Genomic DNA, 26,910 nt, shown 5'->3' on the forward strand with positions numbered 1-26,910 from the left:
TCCCCGTAAGGTGCTAGCGTGCTGTATGCGTTCACCTTGTCGAGTGGATACAACGCTCTGTGTACGTCTCGTCTGCTGTAAATGTACAGCGTGCTGCAAGTAGGCAACAGCATCGTGTCCGGTCAGTGGCACAAAGGAGCAACTGTTAGTCTATCATGACGCAGAAAACCTGACTGACCTTATCCAGTATATGTCCAGGCTGGCACATGCATCTAGATTGCTTAGGATTTCAGGTTGACATGTTTGCCGAGAGATGTGCGCGTGTAGCATGCGTCCGCATGAGTGGAGACGCGTATCCCGCAGATCGCGAGGATGGGACAACTAGTTGAAAGGATCAACTTTGACTGGCAGCGTCCAACATACGACCAGACTGGCGTCTGCGTCTGTGACCGCGTGCACGTCTGCGCCGCTACAAGCGTATGCTCTAACGCATCCCACAACAAGAGCATATCTTTGCGAGGAAATGTTGCTGATCATCGGAGAACTACGCTGTCTGATACTAACGGGAAAACCATCCCTTTGATCTATGGTAGTCCTTACTCTTTTAGGAGAAAACATTTCCAACTCCCCCCCCCCAAGAATCGTAAACACTGAAGAGATGAAATTAACCTCTTTTAGCTCAGACCAAACCTACAGTCGCGGGGCAGCTTGTGCGCCAACTCAAGCGTGAGCGAAGGCTATGAGAGATCATCAACCGCAGCCCCGTGAGTGCCCTGGGAGAGTCCCTATGACATTCCCAGCGCGCCATGTGCGCGACCTGAACGTATCCCATGCTATGAGATACCGTCAACAATAGTCGCTCGACCCCAGAAGAAAGTACTAAACATTTCTCCAAACTGGGGGCGGAGAAGAAGTGTAAACAGAAGCACACTGAGCACCTTTTCTCTCGTAGAATTATGTGTCTTACCCAATTTTGGCGGTGACACGTCACCTTTTTTCAACAGAAAAAACTTCCGGCGAACATCAGTAACTGCAGGATAAGTTACTAGAAAACATATGACTCCTGAAAGGTCTCGGACGTATTGATTGTTGACGACCAAGTCTAGGTTTTGCATCCTTCTAAGAGGACAAACTCTTTCTTCCCTGAATGTGCTTCAGATTCCAGAGGAAGAGCCAGGATTATATGTGATTCGTCTGACTTCCGCTCCTCTCGTGGAAGAAAAAACACACTCGATTGCTTCTTGTTTAAGAATCGCAACACACCTGCTGTGAGGGTAAGTTCTGTTCGCGTGCCTACATGACGATCAACTTCCTAGTCTAGTAGACAGGAAGAACGTAGAACGTCATCCGATTGAAGCTGTGCTCTGATTAAAAGTTGACCTTCCTGTGCAGGCGCATCAGTGACGATATGGGCGTGCTTGCGTTCTTCCATATCCACATCCAATTGACAGCCACTCGCCTTGCGTTTGCTGTCACAATTGGTTTAACTATGGGAAGAATCTAGCTGCCACTGCCGCTCCGCCAAGTCCTGGCGCGCCACGCTCACACGATGCTCGCACTGACGCTCAGCCGCGTCCTGGCGCGCCGCGCTCACACGATGCTCGCACTGACGGAGCCAATTCATGACTCGACTGGCGTGGGTCGTCAAGCTGACGCTTGGCCCCTGCCTGCCGCTGCCACTGACGCTCCGCGGCTTCATCGATTAACTTCTGAGCTTCGACACGCTGCCGCTTAGGTTCTGCTTGCTGCAGCCATTCTTATCTAACTAGCTTGTAAGTTTTATGTTTAAAAAATAACAAATCTTAAGTAATTTGTATTTTTCCTAACAGTACTTACCTCGAACTACTTTCTTAGGAGTACAGTATCTGGTATCTCCTCCCATCCGACCAGTTTTTTGTGTAGTTTACCCTAAACCCCTTTTCTATGAGGGGCGACCTCAGGTGGAGTGATACGCGCCCTGAGGCTAACCCCGGGTCAGAGAGCATGCTTGCTTAGGTCTCGACCTCCAGTAAGTTCTCTGGTCGCGTCGCGATATCATCTCGCCGCTCTCCTTATCCCAGTGTGACTTGTGTGTCCCCCACCCTTTGTATTCCACGCGCTTCTCACGTGGTCCCTTTGTGCTTTCTCTGTGCGCGCTTGTGTCTCGTAGTGCTTCTCCTTCATCATGGAGCATCCTCGCCTTTAAAACATGACAAATTCGTAGATAATTTTTATTTTTCCTAACCATACAAACCTTAGCTATTTAATTAGGGTATTACTTTCGCCGTAGCTGAAATGACGAGCCATTAGATTTTTAACGAGGGTTTACTACCCCCTTGCTAGTTAGCGAGGGGGTAGGGGAGGGGTAGCTAGCTGCCCCTCCCCTCCCTCACACACCGGTGAGTAGCTCACTTTGCTTAGAGGTAGGACTTCCCGGGGGACAGGGCTGGCGGGCATGTTTGATTAAATAGCCAAGGTTTGTATGGTTAGGAAAAATACAAATTATCTACGAATTTGTCATTTGTTCCGTAACCGAAATACAAACCACGCTATTTAATTAGGGTGACTTAACCCTTAGGTAGGGTGGTAAGTCCCAGCCGTACTGGCTTTGGCTTTTGCCCGGGGACTCAGTATCTGAGTGTGTAGGACTCAAGATAAGGGGTCCCTGCACTTCGCAAGTGCCTTGCTCTGCAAGGACCGCGGCCTGCGTAAGCTAGTGTGTAAAGGAGTGAAGTGTGACTCATCCTAGGAAGTTGACCTGGAGTCCTTTAGATGGAAATCTAGGTTAGGACGATCCCAATACCACCTCGTAAGGGTATGGGGACGTGACAGTATTAACTTATTACTAGGAACGCAAGGAAACATTGTCTACCTGCAGTGGTTTGAGGTCAGCTGTGCAGAGAACCCAGGATGCTGCTTTCCCCAAGAGAGGGGAGTTTGAAGAAAAGAAAAAGGGCCAGTCAAACCTTTTCATTCATGCAGACTAAAACTGGGTAACAATGCCCTCAACCTTCTGCTACTTGTCCATTAAGGAGCCTGAGGTTTAAACCAGCTATTGTGCAGCCACCACAAGGCCGATAGAGAACGTATCGAGGCTCCTGTGGGTCACGTCTTGCAGGTAGTGGGCTGTGAAGGTCGTTTGACACTTCCAAACCCCTGCTTGTAGAACCTGCGTCACAGAGTAATTTCTCTTAAATGCCAGGGACGTAGCGATGCCCTAGGGCGACGTGACGGAGGGGGGGTCAGGATTCAGGGAATGGTGGATAACCCTGCGAATCCAAGCTGAGATTGTATTCTTAGTGACCCTCCTCTTTGTCCTGCCTGTGCTCACGAACAATGCTTGCACCCGAGGACGAATTGCAGCTGTTCTCTTAAGATAGAGTCTCAGACTCCTTACTGGGCACAGTAGGAGATGGTCTGGGTCATCTGTTACAGAACGGAGACTCGAAATCTGGAAGGAGTCGAACCAGGGGTCCGAAACTCCTGGATTCTGAGTCTTAGCTACAAACTCAGGGACGAATCTGAACGTTACCTCCCCCCATCCCCTTGAATGGGCGATGTCATACGAGAGACCATGAAGTTCGCTGACTCGCTTGGCCGAGGCTAGAGCAAGCAGGAACACCGTCTTCCAAGTAAGGTGGCGATCAGAAGTCTAGCGTAATGGTTCGAAAGGAGGTCTCTTCGTATTAGTAGTGAAAGTTCCAGCGAAGAGGAAAGACTTGAGGCTGAGCGATAGCCTTTCACTGCCGAGACTGAAAGGCGCATTTCTTCCCGAAAATACATGAGAAACTCCGCTATTGCTAGAATAATGGCATCGAGTGGAGAGATACCCCTTCCATGACACCAACCACAGAAGACTCTCCACTTTGCCTGGTAGACCCCTGCGGATGACTTTCGCAGGTGTCCAGACATCCTTTCCGCAACTTGTTGCGAAAAGCCTCTCTCTGTGAGGAGATACTGGATAGTCTCCAGGCGTGAAATCGTAGTGATGCTACGGTTTTGTGGAAGATGTTGGCATGTGGTTGACTGAGTAGCTCGTGTCGAGGAGGAAGTTCTCTCGGGAGTTCCGTCAGGAGCTGCAGAAGGTCCGGGAACCACTCTGCGTGATGCCATGGCGGAGCTATTAAGGTCATTGAAAGGTTGACCGAAATTCTGGTCTTGTTGAGTACCCTTCTCATCAGACAGAACGGGGGAAAGGCGTAGACGTCAATGTTGTCCCACCGTTGCTGTAAGGCATCTTGCCAGAGTGCCTTGGGGTCTGGGACTGGGGAACAGTACAGCGGGAGCTTGAAATTCAAGACTGTCACGAACAGATCCACAGTCAGGGAACCCCACAAAGTCAGGACTTTGTTGGCTACTAGATGATCCAAAGACCACTCGATACTCAGTATCTGAGATGCCCTGCTCAGACTGTCGGCGAGCACATTCCTCTTGCCTGGAATGAAGCGAGCTGATAGTGGAATCGAGTGGACTTCGGTCCATCTCAGTATCTCTACTGCAAGATGGGATAGCTGCTCTGAAAAGGTACCTCCCTGCTTGTTGATGTAAGCCACTACCGTGGTGTTGTCGCTCATCACCACCACGGAGTGACCCCCCAGGTACTGTTGGAACTGCTGAAGTCCCAGATACACGGCCTTCATTTCTAGCAGGTTTATGTGGAGGCGCTTTTCTGATTCTGACCATAGGCCTGAGGTCCTGTGGTTCAGAACGTGGGCCCCCCACCCTTTTTTTGAGGACGAGAAGATCCACTCCCTTTCGTAGGTTTTCCTCTGTCAACCACCACTGAAGATCCGCCCGTTCCGCAGGACCCATTGGGACCAAGATGTCCGGGGAATCGTGTCCTTGATTCCACCAGGACCTGAGTCGCCATTGCAGGGATCTCATCCTGAGGCGACCATTTGGAACTAGACGGGCCAGAGAAGAAAGGTGACCGAGGAGACATAACCACGATTGGGCTGGGAGTTCTTCTCGTCTGAGGAAAAGAACTGCGACCCTCCTCAGCCTTGCTATCCTGTCGTCTGATGGGAAGGCTTTGTGGAGATTGGTGTCCAAGATCATGCCTAGATATACCAGTCGTTGAGTTGGAAGCAGAGAAGACTTCTCGAGATTTACCATGATCCCTGGATCTTGGCAAAGTCCCAGAAGCTTGTCTCGGTGTCGAAGAAGGGTCGACTCCGAGTATGCCAGGATCAGCCAGTCGTCCAGATAGCGGAGGAGACGGATGCCGATCCTGTGTGCCCACGAAGAAATCAGTGTGAACACCCTGGTGAAAACCTGAGGTGCTATGGAGACCGAAACACAGCACCTTGAACTGGTAGATCTTGTTGTCTAGGCTGAATCTTAAGTACTTCCTTGAAGACGGATGGACTGGGATCTGGAAGTATGCGTCCTTCAGGTCCAGTGTACACATGAAGTCTTGTGGTCTCACCGCAAGTCTGACCGTGTCCGCCGTCTCCATGCTGAACGGGGTTTGTTTGACAAACCTGTTCAGGGCTGAGAGGTCGATGACTGGTCTCCAGCCTCCAGACGCCTTCTTTACAAGAAAGAGTCGACTGAAGAAACCTGGGGAATCGTCGACGACCTCCTGGGGAGCGCCCTTCTTTAACATGGTCTGGACTTCTGCCCGTAGGGCTTGGCCCCTTGCCGATCCCATGGCAAAGGAGCTCAACGACACTGGATCCGCCGCTGTCAGGGGAGGTAGAGATGTTATGAACGGGACGCAATATCCCTGACCGATTACGAAAATCGCCCAGGAATCGGCCCCGAGTTGCTGCCACCTGTCTGTGCAACTTTGAAGGCATCCCCCCACTGGTGGACATGCAGGGGGACTGCCAATCCTAGCGTTTGCGGCCTCGGCCGCTCCCTCTCGGGTTCTTTCCTCCCCTGGAGGACTTTTTGCCTTTCCTGTCTTTGACAGGAAAGGGCTTCGACACCATTGCCTTCGTTGCCACAGCCGGTTTCGTTGTCTTGGACGGGCGAGGTTGTTGAGGTGCCGGAGGTTTATAGGGCTTAGATGTAAGAGCCCTATGAAGGAGGGAGTCCTGGTTGGACTTCCTCCACCTCTCGGCTGCCTGCTCCACGTCTTTAGGGTCGAACAGGTTCTTCCCTAGAAGGGAAGAATGTCTGAGCCTGCTGACCTTGACGGCTGGGACCTTCACGTGGAACCTCTCTGCCACCGCATCACGACGTTTCAGGATTGAGTTGGCCTACAAGTTTGAGACTTGGTGAGCCAGAAACTCAATGGTGCGGGTGCCCAAGAGGAGGAAGGTCTCCAGGGCCTTCCTGGTGCTCTCCTTAGACAAATCTTTGGATCGCAACAGGATGCCAAGAGATCCCAGCCAGATGTCAAGCCACGAAGTAGCCTGCATGGCACACTTCCCGACTTTCTCCTGGCTTATGATCTCAGTCCCCGAGAGAGTCACTTGCCGGCTGGAGAGTCTCTCAAGAGGGACTCCCTTGGTAAGCTCTTCCACAGAGTGGTGCAGGGGAAGAGCTAAACAAGCCTCCTTCAAGATCTCGAAGTACCTCCTCTGTTGGACGCGAGGAGGCGGGAGGAGTTTGTTGCCCTGGAGGAGGCGAGCTCGGAGAGCTGGCCCTCGACCTTATCCCTGGCACTCTTCACCCCTTGGGACCAGGGCAAAGCTGCACTGGCCTTCGCGGGTTTCTGGGTGCCAAAGACTCGGTCCAGGACCGTGTCCTTGCCCTCGCGAGGAGGAATCTCAGGATCGGGAATCCTGTTGAGATGCCTCATCAGGGTCAGGACTTGCCAAAAGGCATGCTCTGACTCTTGTGGCTCCCCTCCTGGGGAACTGGCAGCGAAGTCTCCTGTCCCCAAAGGCTCTTCTTGGGGGGACACGTGGACGTTCTCCGCGGGTCTAGTAGGTTCTGGACGGATCCTTGAGGATGACTTGGGGACAGTCTTGGAATCCTTGGGTTCCCTCCTGGGAGGAATACAGGACTCCAACAACGACGTCTGAGGGCTCTTCTCTGCTCCCACCTGGGACGATTCTCCAAAGTGAGGTGGGGTTTCTTCCATTGGTGCGATAAGAGAACGCCTCACCTCATCAGACTCCCCTGAGGACGGAAAATGCTCGTCCACAGGAGAGAGAGAAAACGTCTGGGGGGGAGAGGGAGCCTTCCACAAGGATGTCCGAGGGGCCAGCTTGACCCTCGGAGAAGTTACCACGGTTTCTACTCCTCTCTTTCTCTTCAGTGGGGACGGAGCCGCCATAGTTTTGAGCCCCATCTCAGCGAAGGCAGGTTTGACAGCCTGCACGACAGCTCTGATGAGGGATCCAAACCATGGCTGCTTACTGACAGCAGCGCTGTCGGAGACTCCCTCTGAAGGGAAGGGGATCGGGTGATCCTTTGGAGTAGACACAACTGCTGGACCTGCCTGGAAGGAAAGGGAAGAAAAGGTTGCTTCCTGGACCCATCTGGCGATTTCCCTCCCTCCTGCGAGCGCGCTGGTCTGCACTTGCCGGGGGGGGGGGGGGGGGAACGTGAGGATGACCTGGCTGCTCTCGTTCCTGTAGGCCCGCGCGGTGGCTCGCGTTGTGCCTCCTGATCGCGCTGGCGTTCGAGCGATAGTACCTTACTAGGATCGCACTCGGGCGATCGGTCGCGCGTGAGTGCGGACACGTGAGCGCGGGGATGATGGTAAGGGCGTGCGGGTGAGCGTTGGTGCGCAGGCGAGCGATAGCGCGCAGGCAAACAATGGCGCGTAGGGCGTGTACGGGAGCGACTGCGCACAGGTGAGGGTGCGCGCAGGCGCGTAGGGGATCTCCGGGATGGCGAGCGGGCGCGCTGGCGAGCGGTGGCGCGCAGGCGCTCAGGAGATTGATGGCGCGCAGATGCGTGATCTGAAGAAGCAGGAAGTGCAGGCGGAGGTACAAGCGATCGTACGCGCGAAGGAGATAGTTCGCGAGCGCGTGGGCGAGCAGGATCTCGGCGAGCTGTAGCGAGCGCCCGCGCGCAGGGGTGTACCCCCTAGCGCATGGGCGTGCAGGAGGGCGCACAGCAGGATCTGGTGTCTGCGCGCGATGGCTGACGAGCTGGCGAGGTCCTATGGCACGTAAGTGAGCGCTGAAGAGAAGGAGAAGCTTGATTCTTCCTTCTTGCGCCCAGACCCGGAGATCATGGGCGCGCAAGCGAACGAAGGCGTGCAGGCAAACGCTGGCGCGCAGGTGAAGAGCGCTGGCAAGCAGGAGATCGTGGGAACGCGGGGCACGCATCAGGATGAGGGCGCGCTGTTGTACGCTGGCGAGAAGACCGCTGGCGAACAGGACAGCGTTGGCGAGCAAGAGAGCGCTAGCGCGCAGGTGAGCACTAGCGAGTAGGAGAGTGCTGGAGAGCAAGAGAGCGATGGTGAGAAGTTTCAGCTGCAGAAGGTCTCTGGGACGTTGTCTCCGAGGATGAAGTTCTGCGTAGAGAGGGCTTCACCGTAGGCGAGCGCGAGGAGAACGTTGAAGCGCAGGGGATACCTGGCGCTTAAGGGACTTGCTCACATTGTGAGAAAGCCCCTTCTGCCCCGAAGGGACCGGTGCCCGTTGGAAAACGGGATGTGTGGGCGCCCAATGCGCATCAGGAGCCAGGAACGGAGTCGGCAGGTCCGAAGGTCTGGCAGGCGAAGGAGAATGATCGGCAGAGAGGTCCAAGGATGCAACTGCAACGGTCGGTGCACAGCGAGGAGGATCCTCCGCGGGGGACTGCAACGGAGAAGAGCCAAAGAGGCGCCTCCTAACTCCCTTGTGAGGAGAAGGAACGCCTCTACGGCGAAGGGGAGGGCGAGCCTTCCGACAGATACGTCCTCTGGGGGCGGCAGGCAGACCATCATCAGTCCTCCGAAGAGGAGTCTCTGTCAGTGAACTCCCCCGAGGGAGAGAATCCCCTGCAGGAGAGACCGTAGGACTTAGCTCCTCCCTCGAAGGATGTTCAGAGGGAGGAACTAAACCTTCAGCTGCATCGGGAACCAAGGCAGGGGTTTGACCTAACTCGTCGGAGGCCCCTGCTACAACAACGTCGACGTTAGACAAGAGGTTCAACCTCTGCTATCAGCGGCGACTGTTTGACAGCAGCCCCCAACTGGATTAAGTCAAACAGGGCTTCCCTGGAGGGCGAGCCCTTAAGCCCCAAAGAAGCCCAAACCTGCAACAAATCATCATTAGTAACAGAGTTAAATGATAAATCCTCCCCCGAGGGAGGAGGAGGAGCTGCCTCGCTATGGGAGGCAACTCCCTCTCCCAAACCCAGAGGTCGGTCAATAAAAGAACGGCCTACGCTACCACTCGATGGTCTCTCGGAAGAGGCCGCTCGAGCGGGAGTTTCGGAGGAGATTCGGGCTACGGAAGAAGAGTCCTTGGACTTTTCTGGAGAAAGATCTCTTTTGGACTTCTTCTTCCGGCGCCGGGAAAACCTCTCCCACTGGGAGGTAGACCAAATCCCTACACTCACTGTATACTTTGTCTCTATCACACCGTTGGCCCCTGCAGAACGGACATAAGGTGTGAGGATCCGTCTCGACCGCCGACATATATGTACCACAAGGGCGGTCAGGTAAACCGGGGCACTTCCGCATAATGGCAGAGGCCAACTTCCAAACACACAACTGAAAGAAAAAGCAAAAAAGATTAAGGCTGTCAAAAAGCGAGGGTGGGAGCAGACACGTCTGTTCATCACCCGAGCCAAAAGCAAAAGTGAGCTACTCACCAGTGTGTGAGGCGGGGGGAGGGGTAGCTAGCTACCCCTCCCCTACCCCCTCGCTAACTAGCAAGGGGGTAGTAAACCCTCGTTAAAAATCTAATGGCTCGTCATTTCAGCTACGCCGAAATAATACCCTAATTAAATAGCGTGCTTTGTATTTCGGTTACGGAACAAACATTAAACCATAAAAGATCTGCCCGTGGTGGGAGATATACTCTTATACCCTATTCTCATAAAGGCCTTAATGCAATTCCTGCTTTTGCAGCTGCAGGCGCTGCTGCACCAACCTCTACAGTTAGGTTCGTTACTGCATTGAGGACACATTATTGCACTGACCATGAGCACTGTCTCTTTACACTGTTACTCTTCTGGGAATGATCTAATGTTAACTTATTTATTTTCTTATTTCCTTACTGAGCCATCTTTTCCTATAAGAGCCCTTTGGGATAAAGCTTTCTCAACTAGGGTTGTAGCCTGGCTAGTAATAATAATAAAATAAATAGACACCTTCCACGCAATTAGCGAAAACTGAAGTCGGAACGAGGAGCAGCAGTTATAAAATAAACGGGAAACTCTTTCTGAAAGTCATTCCCTTCCTCCTACAAGACTCTATCCTAGTAAGAGAAGTCTTGATTCCTAGGAGTCCACTCCTTAGGATTCTAAATTCTGACCTCAATGCTTAGAGGTTTTAATTCTAGCTCTCCCAACCAAGAATTAGCCCAGCAGGCCTTGGTCCGAGAATATAATATCTTTCTAGTTAAGATTTATTTCTTAATTTAGCGCCTGGCACAACAATGACCCAACACTAGACGGTCATGGTCATGTTGACATCAAAGTCTATAATCATAGGTAGCGAAGCGTCTGCCCTGACGCTGACGCTCCGCTCCGTTAACGCTTCGCTCCGCTCTGCTGCGTCGGCCCGTCTGGATAGACTGATACTAAGCGCAATCAGCGGTCAGTTGGCATTGAGAAGCAGGTACTCGAAGAGATGCATCCACCTTCTCCCATCGTTAAACATTGCGGCTGGTAGGCCACCTGTGCGACAACGAGTCATCACCGGAATAGGAAGGTCGCCTGTGCGAACCGCGCCCAAACCAGAATTGTGACACCCAACCGCACTGTCAACGGCAGGCTGATAAGACTTCGTAAACGAAGATAATTGCTGTTTCACGCCTAACAACAAAGATCAGAATCAACCTTAGGCGAAATGTAATCAGCCCTATATTCATCTATCCTTAGCGCTTGCCACTGTCGTGAGACGACACCCATCAGGTGGAGGCAGAGGCACTAAGTCCGCGCCGCATGAGACGTAAATACGCAGAACGAATCTAATTTTGTTTTCAGCTTAGCGCCTGACACGCGCGTGTAATGTTTGACAACACTAATACCTCGCTTTATCTATAGTGAGGGTGAGCGTTCTGGAGAATGACAGAAAAAGCTCAAGAGGACTTCCGTTCGGGTCTTAAAAGACTGTAGCGCCTGGCTACCCTCTCGATTCCTTTCGTCGTTCAACTTAACTTCTCCCCTTCCGGGAGCTTGACAGAGGTCTAAGACTAGGATAACGACAGGTCTGAACAGAAGCACTCTCCACTGAATAAAATTCACTGCGTAATTTAACACTAAAAAATTTGCATTCTACTCTTTGTTAAAAAGAAAGTTTCAACATCATTTGAAAACCAAAGTATACGTTCTCTCAAACGAAATGAACTCTTAAAGAGAGACTTGCAATTCTCTCAATTGTTTGAATGGGAATGAAAAATCACTGAATCCCATATAAATGCAGCGAAATATTAAATATTAAATATTACCTTAATAGATATAATATTTATAAAACAAAATACACTCTTAAATTAAGGAATTCCAATAAAAGATGAATCATTACTCGTATTCATTGGAACATTTACACTTAATATACGAACAATCTTAGTATTCCACTAAGGAAACAACGATACATAGAATCGTGCGCTACATCGATTCACATAAATATTAAGTGAAATTTAACTTCCTTTAATCTCTGACTAAGGAAAAATACTGATAGGACCAATTAATTTCAAATTAAAATGTTCCTTTTATATAGTACAACTAAAAAATTGAGAAGTAAGAAGAATGTACTATTCATAAAAATTTCTACCAAATATCGTAATATTGTAACAATACTGACAACTGCGTAACAACTGAACGCTAGTTAATCTTTGCAACCAGATAAAAGATTACCTCAAGAAAACTATTAAAATGATAAAATTTTCCTTAGGTTAATAATCCTTTAATTAAATTTATAACTCAATACTTCAAAAGAAAGTATCCACTTATAATTCTTTGTAAAAAGCAAGTCGGACTTATAGCCTACAACATAAGGCTGTGACGTCATCAATGGACGAGATGTTTACCTCTCGCCCTATGCTTTCGTGAGGTTTAAAATAGGTTGAAAAACCTTTTAATCTTACCTTTTAAGTTATAAATACGTGATCACAGATCAAATAAAATGACAAAATTCGTAGATAATTTGTATTTTTCCTAACTATACAAACCTTAGCTATTTACATGGGGTAATTACTTCGGCGTAGATGAATGACGAGCCATTAGAATTTTAACGAGGGTTTACTACCCCACCGCTAGTTAGCGGGGAGTAGGGAGGGGTAGCTAGCTACCCCCCCCCCCTCACACACACCGGTGAATGCTTCACTTTGCTTAGAGGTAGGACTTATCCCGGGGGACAGGGCTGGCGGACAAATATGTGTAAATAGCTAAGGTTTGTATAGTTAGGAAAAATACAAATTATCTATGAATTTGTCATTTGTTCCGTAACTGAAATACAAACCACGCTATTTACATGGGGTGACTCAACCCTTAGGAAGGGAGGTAAGTCCCTGCCATACTGGCTTTTGGCTTTGCCCGGGGACCCAATACTTGAGTGTGTAAGTACTCAAAAAATAAGGAGTCCCTGCGCCTCACTAGCATTGCTGTGAAACTGCTGCGGCCTACATAAGCTGTGTGAAGGTGAAGAGCGTGACTCGTCCTAAGAATCTGACCTAGAGTTCTTCAGGTGGAATTCTAGGCTAGGACTCTCCCAATACCAACTCGTCCGGGTATGGGGACATGACAGTATTACTCTTAATACTAGGAACACAAGCAAGCATGGTCTACCTGCAGTGGTTTGAGGTCAGCTATGCAAAGAACCCAGGATGCTGCTTTCTCCAAGGAAGGAGAGAATGAAGAAAAGAATAAGAGCCAGACAAATCCTTTCGTTCACGCAGACTAAGACCGGGTAACAATGACCTCAACCCTCAGCTACCTGTCCATTAAGGAGCATGAGGTTAGACCAGCTATTGTGTATCCATCACAGGGCCGATAGAGAACGTATCGAGCCTCCTGTGTGTCACGTCTTGCAGGTAGTGGGCTGGCAAGGTCATCTGATGCTTCCACCCCTGCTTGTAGAACCAGCGTCACTGAGAAGTTCTTCTTGAAGGTCAGGGACGTTGCTGCGCCCCTTACATCATGCGCTCTAAGGCGACATGACGGAGGAGGGTCAGGATTCAGGGACAGATGGGTCACCCTAAGAATCTGTGCGGAGATGGTATTCTTGGTGACCCTCCTCTTGTTCTCCCAGTGCTCAAAAACAAAGCTTACACTTGGGGACGAAGGCAGTCGTTCTTTGAGATATAACCTCAGACTCCTTACTGGACACAGTAGGAGATGGTCTGGGTCATCTGTTACAGAACGAAGACTCGAAATCCAGAAAGAGTCGAATCGAGGATCAGGCACTCTCGGATTCTGTGTCTTGGCCACAAACTCAGAGTCGATCACGAACGTTACCTCCCCTCATCCCCTTGCATGGGCGATGTCATACGAGAAACCATGAAGTTCACTGACTCGTTTGGCCGAGGCCAAAGCTAGTAGGAACGCCGCCTTTCGAACTAGGTGTCGATTTGAAGCCTGGCGACATGGTTCATAGGGTGGCCTCCTAAGAGGCCTGAGAATTCGAACCAAGTGCTCTGGAAGAGGTTTCCCTTCTGACTGAGGGCAGGTAAGATCACATCTTCGTATGAGTAGGGAAAGTTCCAGCGAGGAAGGAATGTCCACTCCTTTGGGCCTGAAGGCTAGCCTTAAGGCTGAGCGATAGCCTTTCATTGCCAAGACTGAAAGGCGCATTCTTTCTGCAAATAAACGAAGAACTTGGCTCTTGCTGGAACAGTGGTATCGAGTGAAGAGATACTCCTTCACGACCCCAACCACAAAAACACTCGCCACTTTGCCTGGTAGGCCCCTGTGGATGACCTGCGCAGGTGTCCAGACATCCCGTTCGCAACTTGTTGCGACAATCCTCTCTTAGTGAGGGGATGCTGGATAGTCTACCAGGTGGTAGGTCGAAGCGAAGCTACGGCTTTGAGGGAGCTGTTGGCATGTGGTTGTTTGCTTGTGTCGTAGAGGGGGTTCTCCCGGAAGTTCCGTTAGGAGTTGCGGAAGGTCCGGAAACCATTCCGCAAGATGTCATAGCATAGCTATAAAGGGTCATCGAGCGATTGACCGATATTCTGATCTTGTTGAGCACCCTCCTCATCAGATAGAACGGGGAAAAAGCGCACACGTTGGTGATGTCCCACCGTTGTTGGAAGGCATCTTGTTAGAGTGCTTTGGGACCTGGGCCTGGGGACAATACCGCGGGAGCTTGAAGTTCAGCACTGTAGCGAACCGATCCACAGTCGGATAACCCCACAAAGTCAGGACTTTGTTGGCTACTGGATGATCCAAGGACCACTCGATAATCATTATCTGAGATGCTCTGCTCCGATTGTCGGTGAGCACATTCCCTTTGTTTGGAATGAAGCGAGTCGATAGAGGGATCGAGTGGGCTTCGGTCTATCTCAGTATCTCTACCGAGAGATGGGATAGCCGCTTTGAAAAGGTACCTCCTTGCTTGCTGATGTAAGCCACTACTGTGGTGTTGTCGCTCATCACCCCTCAGAGTGATCCGCTAGATTTTTGTTGGCACTGATGAAGGGCCAGGAAGAGCGGCCTTCATCACTAGCAGATTTATATGGAGGCACTTTTCCGATTCTGACCACAGGCCTGAGGCCCTGTGTTACAGAACATGGTCTCCCCCCTGTTCCTTTGAGGTGTCCGAAAACAGCCTCCAATTCAGGGAAAGGAACGAGGAGATCTATTCTTTCCCGTAGGATGCCCAGAGACCCCAGCCAGATGTCAAGTCACGAAGTTGCCTGCATGGCACACTTCTCCACATTCTCCTGGCCTAGGATCTTAGTAGGAGAATAGGACACGTGTCGGTTGGAGAGTCTCTTTAGAGGGACTCCCCCAGTGAGTTCTTCCACGGAGTGGTGAACCGTAAGACCCAAACAAGTCTCCTCTAGGATCTCAAAATCCCTCCTCTGATGGACTCGAGGAGGAGGGAGGAGCTTGTTATCGGCGCTGGATCTGTTGGATGAGGCGAGCTCGGAGAGCTGGCCTTCAACCTTGTCTCTGGCACTCTTCATCCCCTGTGACCAGGGCAAAGCTGCACTGGCCTTAGAGGGTTTCTGGGTGCCATAGACTTGGTCCAAGACCGTGTCCTTACACTCACTAGTAGGGGTCTCTGGGTTTGGAAACCTGTTGAGGTTCCTCCTGGGGGTCAAAACTTGCCCGCACGCATGTTCTGACTCTTGGTGTTCTCCTCCTGATGAGCTAGCAGCAAAGTCTCTCGTCCCCAGTGGCTCTTCCTGGGGGAATTCGTGGACATTCTCCGAAGGTCTAGCTGGCTCCTGTCTGATCCTTGCCGAAGACTTAGGAACAGTCTTCGAGTCCTTCGGTTCCCTCCTGGGAGGGATACAGGACTCCAGTAACGATGGATTCAGGCTCTTCTCTACCCCTGTGAGAAGACCTCTCAGGAAGAGGTGGAGTTTCCCCCAATGGTGCGATGGGGGAACGGACCGGCTCGTCCGACTCCCCAGAGGATAGGTAATCCTCATCTGCAGTGGAGGGGGAGAAAGTCTGGGGTAAAGAAAGAGCCTTGCGGAAGGATTTGCGAAGAGACAGTTTAGCCCTTGGAGAAGTCACCCTGGAGGGGACTCCCCTCTTCCTCTTCAGGAGGGGAGGGAGCTGCCCCTGATATGTGACAGAAGTCAGCGAGCACAGGCTTCATAGCCTGCATAAGAGCTCTGACTATGGTTCCAAACCAGGGTTGCTGGCTGACAGTCGAGCTGTCAGACACTCCCTCTGGAGGGAAGGGGATCGTTCGATCCCTTGAAGGAGTTGACAAACGAGGGTTCGCCTGAAACGAAGTTGAAACAAAAGGGTCCTTAGACCTGTCCGAAAACCTCCCCTCCTCTGGCAAGCGCGCTGTTCTGCACTTGCGGGGAGGGGAACGGGACGATGACCTGTCCGCCTGAAGCCCCGTAAAATTTTGTGCGCGATCGCTATTGCGATCGGGGCGCAGATCGAGCTGGTGGTAGCGCGATGATTCCTGGAAAGGATCGTGCGCAGCAGGAATTTTGTGCTCACGAGCGCGCGGGCGTGCGAGATTGATGGCGCGGGTGCACGTAGGAGATGGTCGAAGGTTGGATGGGCGCAATCAATTGATTGCGGGCGCGCAGCAACCTGAAGCAAAACTGTTGGGCGCGAGTGTGCAGTAGCGCTTGGGCACATATCTGGAAAGACTGGGTGAGGGCGCGATTGCGCAGCCTTGTACTAGAGCGAGGGTGAGTTGGCGCAATAGTGCACTGGTGAGCGCTGCGCAGTCTGCACAGGCATCTTGGCCTGAGGAGCTCGTGGGTGCGCAGGAGACTTGATACTCCGAGGAGTGGTCACTATGAGAGACCTCTCCCGCGAATGGGAGAGGTGCCCTTCGTAGAAGAGACTTGGAGACTCCGCAGGCTGAACCACTGGTGAGCGCCTGCAATATTTCAGGAAGAACTCCAACGATGTACGCCGCAATCGGATTCGGGCACACAGGTGTGCACTGTTGCGATGTGCGGGCAACTGGGACAACGCGCGCAACCGGAAGCTCGCGCACAACTGGAAGCGTGCGTACAGAATTGCACAATTTGGATGAAGAGTCCAGAGGTACCTGTGAGAGCCCGTGCGCTTACTTAGGCACCTCCTGGACTGCGCGCTGAATTGTAGAAGAGCGCTGGGGCGTTGGTGAGCGCTGTATCAGGAACGGCGCGCGATGGGCGCGCACACGTGTGCACAGGGCGTGCATCAGGGTGCGGGAGCACAGGTGTTCGATGCTGCGGTGGGCACGCAAATTAAAGAAAAGCTCGCGTGCGGGCGCGCCGAATGGGCACGGGAAACCATTGGTGTCAGCGCGCGGACGATCGTCGGTGCTCACGCGCATATGAAGATCGTCAGCGCATGCGCGCGAAAAAGACAGTCAGCCAAGAAGATCGTCGGCATTTGTGCGCATAAGAAGATCGTTGGCGCTAGCGCGTGTGCGCGTGCGCGTGCGTAAATGCACGCGTGCGCTAGGTTGAAGGATCAGCTGACAGGTCGATCAGGAACTGGGATGTGTCCCTAAAGGGAGGGCATCCCCCTGAAAAGGACCAAGGCAGGACTGCTTCAGCACAGAGCCGACGATCCACACTGGAAGTACTGCGCAGGTGACCGCTGGCGCGCAGTGTGGGGGCGAAGGGGAAACCCTGGCGCGTAACAGGAACAGGTGCGCGCACGCGAACGCTGAGGCGCTAAGTCTGGAACAGCAGCAGCATAAGGGGGCGCAGGTTAAACCTGGAGCTGAAGGATTAGAGGCGCAGTTTGCGCTCAAGTCCCTTATGCGCAATGACAGGTTTAGTCGTGGGCGCCCACAGCGCGTCAGTAGCCAGGAACGGAGACGGCAGGTCAGCAGGGCTTGACTAAGGGAACGAGAGACCAAAGGCCTAACGTAGCCTGAGTTGCGAGACCTCGAAGGGTCAGCGCAACGAGAAACCAAAGTTTCCCTATCACTAAACACCGAAGTGTAGGAGTGACTAAAGTTACGAGAGCCCAAGGGTTCTGCGTAACTAATGTTACGAGACCCCGAAGGGTCACCGTAACGAGAAACCGAAGTTTCCCGTCACTAAACACCGAAGTGTAGGAGTGAATAAAGTTACGAGAGCCCAAGGGTTCTGCGTAATTAATGTTACGAGACCCCGAAGGGTCAGCGTAACGAGAAACCTAAGTTTCCCTGTCACTAAATACCGAAGTGTTAGTGACTGAACAGCAAGCTGTCCTAATCAGGAGATGCCTGAAAACATTAAATCAATCAATCAATCCTAATCAGGAACAGTCTTCCGAAGAGGAGTTTCTATGAGTGGCCTCTCTCGCGAACAAGAGAGGTGAACACTTCGTAGAAGAGACTGGTGATGGTGTCCCTAAGTGTCCTCTCTTGCGAACGAGAGAGGTGACACTTCGTAGAAGAGACCTATAAGGAGCAATCCTCCGAAGAGGAGCCCTTATGAGTGGCCTCCCTCGTGAACGTTACAAGACTGACTTGTAGCTGCTCAGCCCCTTGAGCATAGCTACAGAAGCGACTGCTCAGCCCCAAGAGCATAGTCACATCAAATTCCATGGTCCGGCCTTGCAACCGCTCAGCCCCTTGAGCATGGTTACAAGAGAGGTCGCTCAGCACTAAGAGCAACCGCCTAAGGACCAGGAAAACCCAGACACTGGTGATGGAGCCCCAAAGGGCCGTGGGGTCAGCAAGTTGACCTGTAAGGAGCAATCCTCCAAAGAGGAGCCCTTATGAGTGGCCTCCCTCGCGAACGAGAGAGGTCACAAGACTGATCCTGCAGCTGCTCAGCCCCTTAAGCATAGCTACAGAATCAACCGCTCAGCCCCAAGAGCATAGTCGCTTGGAGATCCATGGTCCGGCCTTGCAACCGCTCAGCCCCTTGAGCATGGTTACAAGGGCGGTCGCTCAGCCCCAAGAGTATAACCGCCTAAGGACCAGGAAAAGGTAAGAAGGGAAGTTAACTAACTACCCTTGGAGGTGAACCTCCTTATCGTTCTAGGATGAACTGAAGAGCTGACAGTTGTCACGGGAGAACTTCTAAGAGAAGGGATAACGCCCATGACGATAACCTAGAGAGACGGCAGTGACAGCAGACTTCCCAGGCACACTGCAGTCAAACAAAGAAACTGCATAGTTAACTGGGAAAATAGAGTTAAATAATTATTTAACAGAAATTCCCCGTGTGGAGACAGCAGCGACAGCAGACTTCCCAGGCACACTGCAGTCAAACAAAGAAACTGCATAGTTAACTGGGAAAATAAAGTTGAATAATTATTTAACAGAAGTTCCCCGTGTGGAACTCCGAAAAGTAATCCCGAGGGAAAGTAAAACATAAGAACAACAGTTAGGTATGCGCCCTCCTCCCCCACTGACATTCACGGGAGAAGGGGGAGGGCGGAGAACTTTAATAAAAACAGAATTATAACAACTATAATTATGTAACTGATTTTGAATGTTCCCAAAGTAAGAATACAGACCCCCAAAGGGGTGTTCCCAGAAGCTGAAAAGTAACAAATACAATTAGATTTCATAAAAATAATTGAGATAAATAAAACGGAATAGCACCTCAGCCCGCAACGGGAAAGAAGCTTCCGAGTAGTAGTACGTAGTGGTAGTAAGAAGCGAACGACCTCGATAAGAGAGACCGACCTCCATGAAGTGCAACCGTGGTGGCCTAGAAGTAGAGGGGCCGCGTACCAAGAAGTGAAACCGCGGTGGCCTAGCGCTATGCCGGGGTTTCACTCTCCGTTGTCGTACACTACACACACCGCACAAACACTGAAAAGAAAACTTACTATATTCTATGCACAAAAATATATATAAACACCAAGAATGTTTATATATTAAGTATAAGAAAAAGTAAATAAAAGACAAAAGCATTAATGGCTGTCAAGCGAGGATGGGAGCAGACACGTCTGCTCGCCATCCGAGCCAAAAGTAAAGTGAAGCATTCACCGGTGTGTGTGTGTGTGGGGGGGGGGGGAGCTAGCTACCCCTCCCTACCCCCCCCCCCCCCCGCTAACTAGCGGCGGGGTAGTAAACCCTCGTTAAAATTCTTGTGGCTCGTCATTCAGCTACGCCGAAGCAATTACCCCATGTAAATAGCGTGGTTTGTATTTCAGTTACGGAACAAACAAAAAAGCGAAAGCCTAAACTCAAAAAACGTTAATACATCACCAAATAACGTCCAAACTGAGTAATAAGCGAGAGAGAATTTCCAATAGAACAGCCCTCTATGGCTGCAGGGAAAATCTGAAGAAGTTGGGTATAGTTCTACCTGTAGTACCGCGAGGGCGCTCGTGTACACTTGGCATATCTGCGATAGCCGCGCGAGATTTTGAATTTCCTGCCGAGCGTCAGGGACTTTAGCCATTCTTATATAACCAGCGGGTAAGTTTTATATTTAAAATATAATCGTATTAAAGAATATCCAAAAGCGAAATCAAACAAGCGGAAGTCAACAACCAAAGTTTTGTACTTCACCAAAGTAAGATCAATAATTTAACGAGCAGAATATCTACGCGTCGCCGCTAGCGACGGCAGGGAATATATGAAGGTTCCTGGAATGGTTCCTAGGTACCTCGCTAGGGCACAGGGGTGGTACACCTGGCTATCCAATCGGCGATTGGCGCGAGTTTTTAATTTTCTGCCGTGACGTCAGGGACATAAGCTATATACAGTATATAACTACCGGGTAAGTCTTATGTTTAAAATTGGTATATAATGGTAAAACATGCCTTTTCTTCTTTATATATTACCTTCTTGGATGTATAATAAACCGATGAAAAAATACGGTAATATTGAGCTGCGCAAGCTAACATTAGCAATGTTAGCGTAACATGCTAACATTAGCAGTGTTTTTCAATAATTTTTTTACATTATACGGGACGGTTGTAGTCGCTCTTGTTCATTCGTTTGTACATAGCAGGTTTCAACCTTCTGCGCATAAACTCCTCCCACCTGCGCATAAACTCTACCTCCACCAATAGGATTTCTTCTTCTCTACCCACGAAATTCAACTATTCGACTTCATTCAAGTATTTAACTTGATTACCATTCCTTTTATGTAATACCATCGTATACATATTGCTTTTGACCCAAGAATTTCTCGTTTTATTATCCGATACCTTATAAAATCACCTCATTTTATATTCCCATTAAATATTTAAAATACACTCCATTTTATATTTCTATATTAATTTTATACATTTTGTTATTACCATGTCACACCCCGATTTCACATAAATACTTGCTCTGGACAAGTTTCCCATTCTAGTACATTCATGTTTACTCTCTATACTCCAGTGTTTTTCCGTTAACCAATCACGAACCCAAACATATGGAAAGTTTGCAGAGGGGGTGGGGGTTAATATTTCTAGACCCCGTTCCGTAATCTCTTCATATCCCTTCCAAGAAATCCTTTTCCGTGGAAACCTTTGTCCTAGTCAGGTCTTTGTTATTTCAAGTGAGGCTTTTTTTTCGTACTTCTAAAGGCTGCAGTATTCCATACTTAAAAGCATTAGCTAAATTTCATGGGGAATTTTTGATACGTCATCCAGTGTTGATAATTTCCTTGAATCACATAATGTAATACCCCAACGTTTACAGTGTCCCAAGTGCCTTTCATAGAAGTTAAGACATCACAGTCTCAACACCCCAATGACCCACAAGTTTCGTTGTCCGGGTCATAAAAGTAAGTCATTAATTTCTTTAATTTAAATGTTTTTAGCGTGTGCAGCTCAACATTACCGATTGACAGTACATGTTTGTGACCTGGGAAGGAGGTCCGGGGGCTTGCCCCCGGCTAGGGGGTTGTGACCTGGGAAGGGGGTCGGGGGGCTTGCCCCCAGATAGGGGTTGTGACCTGGGAACTACTAGGTTAAGTTAGGTGGGTTTGTTAGGTTCTGTATCCTTCTATATACAGTATTGTGTAAAGGGTATATGGAAAAATGCCTTAAAATTCACATTCTAATATTAGCATAGCATTGATAACGTTAGCAATGTCAGCATAACATTGCTAATGTTAACGTGCGCAGTACATACGTTCTTGATGAGTGAAGTGAGGACGGAATTTAAACAAGAGCCGATATATTTAAACATTTTAACAGAAAATATGGTATTATTGTTCTGTATTACAGGGCAATGTAACCTAGGGAAAAAACTACTTTCTACTATAGAAAAATTCCGCTCTTCGAAAATGACACTCGTTCCCGTCGCAAATGAGTAGTTTCAGAAATATATACTGTATATATGTATATATATCTATATCCAACAATAATGGGAGACCCCCAGTGGGAACTCGGGGTTTTGGGTGGGGAAAACATACTGGGGAATCGGTATATAATGGTAAAACAAGCCTTTTCTTCTCTATGCATTACCTTCTTGGATGTATAATAAACCGATGAAAAGATACGGTAATATTGATCTGCCATTAGCAATGTTACTGTAACATGCTAACATTAGCAGTGTTTTTCATTTATTTGTTGACATTCTACCGGTCGGTTGTAGTCGCTCTCGTTCGTTCGTTTGTACACAGCAACTTTCGACCTTCTGCGCATAAACTCCTCCCACCTGCGCATGAACTCCCCCTCCACCAATAGGATTACTTTTCTCTTATAACCCTTCCCCATTTTCCCCTACGTCATTTTAACAGCCTCATTCAACAATTCGACTTCACCTGCTTTATTCACAAATTTTACTTGATTCAGTACAACTACTGTACAGTATACCATTCCTTTTATGTGATACCCTCGTATACATATTACGTTTGATCCAAGAATTATTCGTTTTATTATCCGATATCTTATAAAATCACCTCATTTTTTTTCCCATTAAATATTTTTCATCATACACTCTATTTTATCTTTCTACATTACTTTTATACATTATGTTATTACCTTGTCACGCCCCGATTTCACATAAATACTTGCTCTGGACAAGTTTCCCATTCTAGTTCATTCATGTTTACTCTCTAGACTCCGTTGCTTTTCCGTTAACCAATCACGAACTCAAACGTATGAAAAGTTTGCACAGGGGGGTTAATATTTCCCAACCCCCACCTTCCAACAAACCCTTTTCCGTGGAAACCTTTGCCCAAGTCAGGTCTTTGTTAGTTCAAGTGACGTCTTTTGGCATATTTTATGATGGAAGTTTTAGAAACTTGTAACAACTGCAGTAATCCATACTTGAAAGTATTTCGGTGAATTCAAATGTTGATAATTTTCTTAAATCTCATAATGTAATAGCCCAACGTTTACAGTGTCCAAAGTGCAGTATATACTAAGCTAAGAGGGATATACAGAAGTTAAGATGTCACAGTCACACCCACAAGTTTCGTCGTCGCGGTCATAAAAGTAAGTAATTAATTTCTCTTATTTTATATATTTGCAAGTAGAACCTTGGATAGGGGTTGTGACCTGGGAAGGGGGTCCGGGGGCTTGTCCCCAGCTAGGGGTTGTAACCTGGGAAGGGGGTCCGGGGGCTTGCCCCCGGCTAGGGGGTTGTGACCTGGGAAGGGGGTCCGAGGGCTTGCCCCCAGCTAGGGGGTTGTGACCTGGGAACTTCTAGGTTAGGTTAGGTGGGTTTGTTAGGCTCTGTACCCTTTTGTACCTTTCTATATAATGTGTAAAGTGTATATGGAAAAATGCTTTAAAATACACATGTTAATATTATCGTAGCATTGCTAACGTTAGCAATGGCATCGTAACGTTGGTAACGTTGAGTTAACATTGCTAATGTTAGCGTTCGCAGTACATACGTTCTTGACGAGTGAAGTGACACGGAATTTGAACGTCATTATATTTAAACAATTTAACAGTAAAATAAATGTTTTCCTGTAGAAAATAATGTGATTTAACCAGTATTCAAACTTCATTTTAGTCGTAATAACAGCAACCAGTTCGGCTACTTGAAGTTAGTCGAACTGGAAAATATATATTTTCTGTTCGAAATGAGAATCTGTAATACAGTACAACTTTACCAAATAGAAATCAATTAACCTAAACTTTACCCCCTAACCTAACCTACAAGCCGTATCCTTAGCTACTTTTCTAACGGGGGGTTCTGACGCCCCGCTGCGACCCCCCTTACACTGCCGTATTCTATATTAGACATAATAATACATACAGGTGGCCGCTATCATACATACATCCCCGGCAGTGTAAGGGGGGTCGCTAGGCTCACGTTAGGTAAGTAGGTAAGGGCACGGCTTGTAGGTTAGGTTAGGGGGGGGGAAAATTTAGGTTAGTTGATGTCCATTTTTAATCCAAACATGGGAGGAACTGCCAGCTGATATACAAAGGCTCCTAATTAAAACCCAGATTAAGTTATCCTAGTTCCAACATTAGCATTCATACGACTATGTCTACGTTAGAATGTACTAAGACATTCTTTAAAATCGCTTTGAATAGCCTACTTACCAACATAACCTGTCTACTAGATACTAGGTCTAAAACCTTAGTATTAAAAGGCTCAACCTATTGAGCTTAGGTTTTCTTAGGGATATACCATAAAAGTAAAACAGTCAAAAGTATTGTGACGGCTGACCTAATGACTAACCAAAACTTACTTCTATTTTTCTACGGTATTCCTCTTTTTGAGGGCATATTGGCATAGAAAACTGGATGGGTAAGCCACAATTGTTTGTAAATAATTCTTCGCCCTCCGGTGGCATGCACTCGTCCATCTTTCATAAGCTTTAATAAGACGTAGAATTCAAAACAACACCATTGGGTCAGGACTGTGTACACTACGACTTGTTTACATTGCATTTCATAAGAGAAAGTGCATATGTAGAAAATCAATTATATATTTTCATAATCATAATATTTATTTTATATGTATTAGTAAAATTAACCTTTATTTTATTTATAAATCATACATATATTCAGTATTTGTTAATAAATGTAATAACAACCCATAAAAGCCGCGCCACAGGATACTACATCCGTTGTAACTTTGTACGAGAAAGAGCAATGGTAATAAAAGTAAAGGAAAAAAAATAGCTTCAAAATAAAAAATATACAAGATTTAACAAAGAAAAATATGTAAAGACGAAGGGTTTGCTAAGCACAAGAACTGAAACACAACAACAAAAAACATTTAAGATTAATATGTGATGAATTTAACGATTTGGAAAAGCAGTATAAGGGACCAAAAATATTGCAATGCCAAATGGTTTAATGTTGCTATACAAAGACAGCAAGGTTATAAATTTGGAAATACACAGACGAAGAATCGAGGTATAAAAGGGAGTATTCTGAAATGAAATATATTACTTATGTGTTTGTAGTAGCCTATGTGTGGATTGTCCTACAGGGGACAGGGAACTTGGGAAGGGAAAGAAAGATTCATAGCGATACGAGTACAAGCAGAACTATTTGGAAAAGGTCCTAGAGGAGGGAGGATGAAGAGGCCTTGATTAAAAAGGAAAATTTCAGTATTCAATTTGGGATTCTTGAGATATCAAGAAAAATGAAATCGAAAGGAAGTGTTAGAGTTGATAACTAGTAAAAAATCAAAGAAATGGAAATAGGCGAAGATAAAGTAGACATATTAGACCATAAAGTGTTCTAGGTATAGGTAAGCATAATAATGAAGGCAGGAATTTACTCAAAAATAGTTTGGGAAGACATTATATTTTACAAAACAAACGAAAAAAATCTCAGAGAATATAGGGAAGAGATAGAAATATCATAGAGTCGAAAAGTGAAAAGGATGAAACAATTTGATGAGGTAGTAGAAGATGCAGCAAAAATGAAGCTGCAAACACAGTAAGGGCGGAGAACAGACAAACAAAAAATGATACCTAACAGGTGAAGAAAATTAAAGAGGTTTTAGCTATATAAACATCAAAAGAAAAAACAGATTATAATAAAGGAAGCAATGTAAGAAAAAAATATAATGAAGTAAGGAAGGATAGAAACTAGATATTAAAAAGTATTGATAAACTAAAATGGAAAATAAAAATATAAAAGAAATAGATTCATATAGAGAAAACGGAGAGAGAAAAAAAGGTTGTCAAATAAGAAGAAGAAGAATAAATAGATAAGTTTTGGGGAGAAAACATTTACAAAATGCAAGTAAAAAATGACAGAGGTATGGAACGACGAAGAGAGATTGAAATAGAGGAATTAAAGGAAATAGAAAAGAAAGAAAATGCGTTAGGACAAACATTACATAGAGAAATAAGAGACATGAACTTCAAGAAAAGGAAAAATAACACCAATGGAAAAACTCAACATAACTGCGCGAAACAACAAAGAGAATTATAAGAAAATTTAGAAATATAAAGGCACCAAGACCCAATGGACTAAAACCAGAACTATGTAAAACGTCAATGAAAGAAATGCCTACAAAAACATAAAAAGGAGATGAACAACCTTAAAATTGGAAAACATAAAAAAACAAAAAGGGTTAAAAGTAACGTGGTAACCTCCCTGACTGGTGAACGCCAAACTGGGGTTTGAGTCCCGCTCAAACTCGAAAGTTTCTTTCGTCGCTGCAACCACACCATCCTTGTGAGCTAAAGATAGGGGCGTTTTTTTTCGGGGGGGGGGGGCATAGGTTTATCTGCTGAGCCATCAGCAACCATTGCCTGGCCCTCTTTGGCCCTAGCTTGGATGGAGAGTGGGCTTGGGCACTGATAATATGTATATATGGTCGGTCTCTAGGACATTCTCCTGCTTGATAGGGCAATGTCACTGTCCCTTGCCTCTGTCATTCATGAGTGGCCTTTATACCTTTAAACCCATTTTTAAAGATCTAAGGCCAATATCCCTCACAAATATATCGTACAAAATATTTCTGTCTTTTATGAAAAGAGAAATTGAAAAGATACGGAAATGAGGGAAACAGAAGCCCTGTTTACAAAAGGGGAAATAGCAGAGGATAATATATTCATTTTAAAATATTGCGTTGAAGAAATTTACAAGAGAAATTAAATCTTAATCGTATTTTCAATTTAAAGGTTTAAAGGCCAATCATGAATGGCAGAGGCAAGGGACAATGGCATTGTCCTATCAAGTAGGACAATACCCTAGACTAGAGACTGACCATATATACATATGATCAGCGCCAAGGCCCCTTCTCCACTCAAGCTAGGACCAAGGAGGGCCAGGCAATAGCTGCTGATTAATCAGCAGATAAACATATAGGCTCCCCCAAAAAACCATCTTTAGCTCACAAGGATGGTGAGATTGCAGAGACCAAAGAAACTAACGAGTTTGAGCGGGACACGAATCCCAGTCTGGCGTTCACTAGTCAAGAACGTTTCCACATTGGCCATTTGATTAAAAAAGGCATATGCCTCA

General features: G+C 47.7%; 1 protein-coding gene across 1 annotated transcript in view; it reads right to left on the reverse strand.

Annotated features, from left to right (window-relative positions):
- LOC137631060 (uro-adherence factor A-like) overlaps window positions 1-24,345 on the reverse strand; it is a 264,160-nt gene extending 239,815 nt beyond the window's left edge. The window contains exon 1 of the mRNA XM_068362655.1: window positions 24,168-24,345. Within this exon, the coding sequence (XP_068218756.1) occupies window positions 24,168-24,284 (117 nt within the window). The 5' untranslated portion in view covers window positions 24,285-24,345. The remainder of the gene's footprint in view (window positions 1-24,167) is intronic.
- Between the last annotated feature and the right edge of the window lie 2,565 nt (window positions 24,346-26,910).

The sequence above is a fragment of the Palaemon carinicauda genome, chromosome 39 (assembly GCF_036898095.1).
Source record: "Palaemon carinicauda isolate YSFRI2023 chromosome 39, ASM3689809v2, whole genome shotgun sequence".
Lineage (NCBI taxonomy): Eukaryota > Metazoa > Arthropoda > Malacostraca > Decapoda > Palaemonidae > Palaemon > Palaemon carinicauda.